The 3,081-nt window shown below is 41.9% G+C and overlaps 1 protein-coding gene across 1 annotated transcript in view; it reads left to right on the forward strand.

The window, feature by feature from the left end:
• The window catches only part of LOC108969686 (putative helicase MOV-10), a 17,195-nt gene that overhangs the window by 1,232 nt on the left and 12,882 nt on the right, over nt 1-3,081 (forward strand). The window contains exon 2 of the mRNA XM_018934567.1: nt 134-306. Within this exon, the coding sequence (XP_018790112.1) occupies nt 134-306 (173 nt within the window). The remainder of the gene's footprint in view (nt 1-133; nt 307-3,081) is intronic.

Here is a 3,081-nt window from a genome sequence, read left to right on the forward strand (position 1 = left end):
TGGAATAAGTTGGGCATCCCATTATCCCTGATAGTACGTTATGGACATACATATCTATGCATTTAAACTTGTGGAGTTTAAATTACGTACGTCCATAGTATTTTATTCATAATTATCTCTCGTTCTTATTTAGAAAAGGATGTAATTGGACAATTTCTCATATATTTGTACGAACTGCAAGAACCTTATCCCAAAAGCGATTGGCTTATAAAGAGGAAGGAAGTGCGAAAATCATTTGTTGAATTCTTGAACTTGCCTAAAAATAACAAAATATGTCATCGTATTGGGAGAGATCCAGCTGGTAAGGTATGTAGTATATCCGTATTAATCACATTAATTTTAACTAATAAATAAAGATGGTATGTATGTATATATACATATAAATTTGCATACAAGTAGATCATATTAACCATTCCATTGTAAGTGGATGTCACTGAGAGTAAGCTGCGCTTACTATCATATTTAAGTTATTATTAACAAAAAATAACTCAACAATTTGAAAGCCGACTAAGTACGGATTGGGTTTGTAGCGCTAGGGCTAGTGAATTGACATTCTTTTAAAAATATGTAATATATAAATCCCTGTGTATGTTATATCGGTTACTCAAATCATGGCCAATTAGTAAATTGGTACATGCAATCCTTTRGTTATACACATTTGAACACCTATCCCATGAAACACTTACATATGTATGTGCTTTAACACTAGAACTAMMAAKACSGTCATTTTGACGGATTTTAAATTACGTGCTWAAAAATTTGATTATTTTTTATATAATTGTTCCAGAGTTTTTTTTTTTACGACTTTTACTAAAATATAAGGGTAAAATTTAGAATATCATCCCCGCATTTCGGGTATAAAGTGGATGTCACTGGAAAGGTGACGTTCTCCAGATCACGAAAATATATATGTATATATATAGTTGCCGTTGACTTATAGTTTTAAAAATATTTGCATTTAAAGTTAAAAAATTTACAACTCTTAAATTGATAATTTGTATATTGTGAATAACTTTTTCAATTATATTATGCACTTTTCACTTACTAACACTTCACTATAATGTTTTTGTGTATTAATTTTTTTAATATTTATTGCAAATAAAGCTTTATTATTTATTTGCACAACAAGAAAAATAACACTGGCCGATCCAACACCGAGGTGTTCAGAGTTCTTTCGCGTAGAACTSCTTTCTGCAACTTTTTTTCTTTTATAAAAAATTGTTAAGATTTTTGGCGTTTGCCATTTATGTATTTGGGGTATAAAGTTTTTGCTTATTTTCWTTTGTTGACAAYGAGGCAGATATGGCAATACCATTTATTTGGTAGTATAGATAGATAGATACATAACTGAGGAATGTACTGCGACCTTAGATCTATTGTGCCCTCTCYTAACTCACAGGGATTCGYTTAGCCCCAGCATATTGACGAAGTCCAGTATTTTGCTGGGTGCTAGCGAGGCGATGTGACCCCTATCCGGAAACATGGCTCCAAGGGCCTTCGACCTGCGCCTACACACTGCAATGCAGTCGATTAGCAGGTGCTCCGGGGTTTCAGGGTCCCTGTCGCAAAACCGACAGTTGRCGCAAGATGATAGGCCCATATTAGTTAAGTGCCTYTTCAACTTGCAGTGGCCGGTATAGAATGCAACCAGGATCCTGAGTTTGTTTCTTGGGAGGTTAATTAACGAYTTAAACCTCTTTTGGTTATACCCCCCAACTAGCAGCTTGGCATGACCCATACCGTGCGCTCGCTGCCAATACCTTTCCCTGCACACTCTTGCGGAGCAGCTCCTTCACAGTGTGGGGACCCACCGCAATGAATGGTTCGGGCGCAACCATACTGGTGGAGGCTGCGGAGCGGGCTAGCTCGTCAGCCAGTTCGTTGCCGGCCATGCCCCTGTTGCTGGGCACCTAGATTCGGTGCACCTGCTTCTTTGCAGCTAGGTTTTTTGATCGTTCTCTGCACTCCTGCAACAATAGCGATTTSATCTCGTAGGAGGAAATCGCTTTTAGTGCCGCTTGACTTATCTTATCTCTGTACACCGACTTATAGACAGGACTTCAGCGTGAAAAATACTAGGAAAGCTTCCCATCGGAATGGAGAGCCCGGGCCTACAATAGCCGCACCTATTCCTTCCGACGCTTTTGAGCCGTCGGTATACCACCTCAGTGTACTATCCCTTAGCATTTGCTCAAGAGTGGGGTCGTTCCACTCACTCTTGCTCCCGAGGGTAACCTTAAACCTTTTTGTGAAATGAGTTGATTTCGTAATMCCGTCCCTTGKGAGGAKGGCAATAGGAATGTCGYCACTTATCCTCTCCATCATCTAGGACGAAATTATATTGCCTTTGCCGCATCCCTCTGCTGTTATCTGCAGAAGTGAGTGCTTGGCTACTTGGCCTATCATTATATGGAGCGGTGTAAGTTCCAGCAGGACCTCCAGAGCTGCCGTCGGACAGGTTCGCATAGCGCCCGTCATGCAAACACATGCTAGCCGCTGAAGCTTCGATAGTCGGTTAACCACCGAAGCCTGCGACGCTACGGAAGCCCAGGACACCGCCCCATTTGTAATTATCGGTCGCACAATCATGGTGTACAACCGCCTAACGATCTTTGGCTTACAGCCCCAGGATTTACCCGCCAGCCGTTTGCACACCATTAACGCTTTTGTAGCTTTTGACGTTTGGTTCACATGCTGCTTCCACCGCAGGGGTAAGACCCAGGTATTTGACCTTGCTAGTCATCTCGATCTCTCTGCCCCCAAGTGTGAGGTTCCTCAAGCCGGGTAGGGACATGCGCCTTGTGAAAGGGACTACGGTTGTCTTTGAGGGGTTGATGTTTAGTTCCACTCCTCTGCGCCACCCCTTTGCCAGATTTAGACCCCGTTGCACTAGGTCACAGAGAGKATCTTCAAATTTGCCTCTTGCTATTATCACAATGTCGTCCGCATACCCTTGGCAGCGGATCCCATTGTCAGTTAGCAATGCTAATAGTTCGTCCACGACAATGCTCCATAGTAGAGGTGATAGCACACCTCCCTGTGGACAGCCTCTTGTCGCTCCCACTCTTATGAGATGTATTG

Source organism: Bactrocera latifrons, unplaced genomic scaffold (assembly GCF_001853355.1).
Source record: "Bactrocera latifrons isolate USDA-ARS-PBARC rearing strain unplaced genomic scaffold, ASM185335v1 scaffold_260, whole genome shotgun sequence".
NCBI lineage: Eukaryota > Metazoa > Arthropoda > Insecta > Diptera > Tephritidae > Bactrocera > Bactrocera latifrons.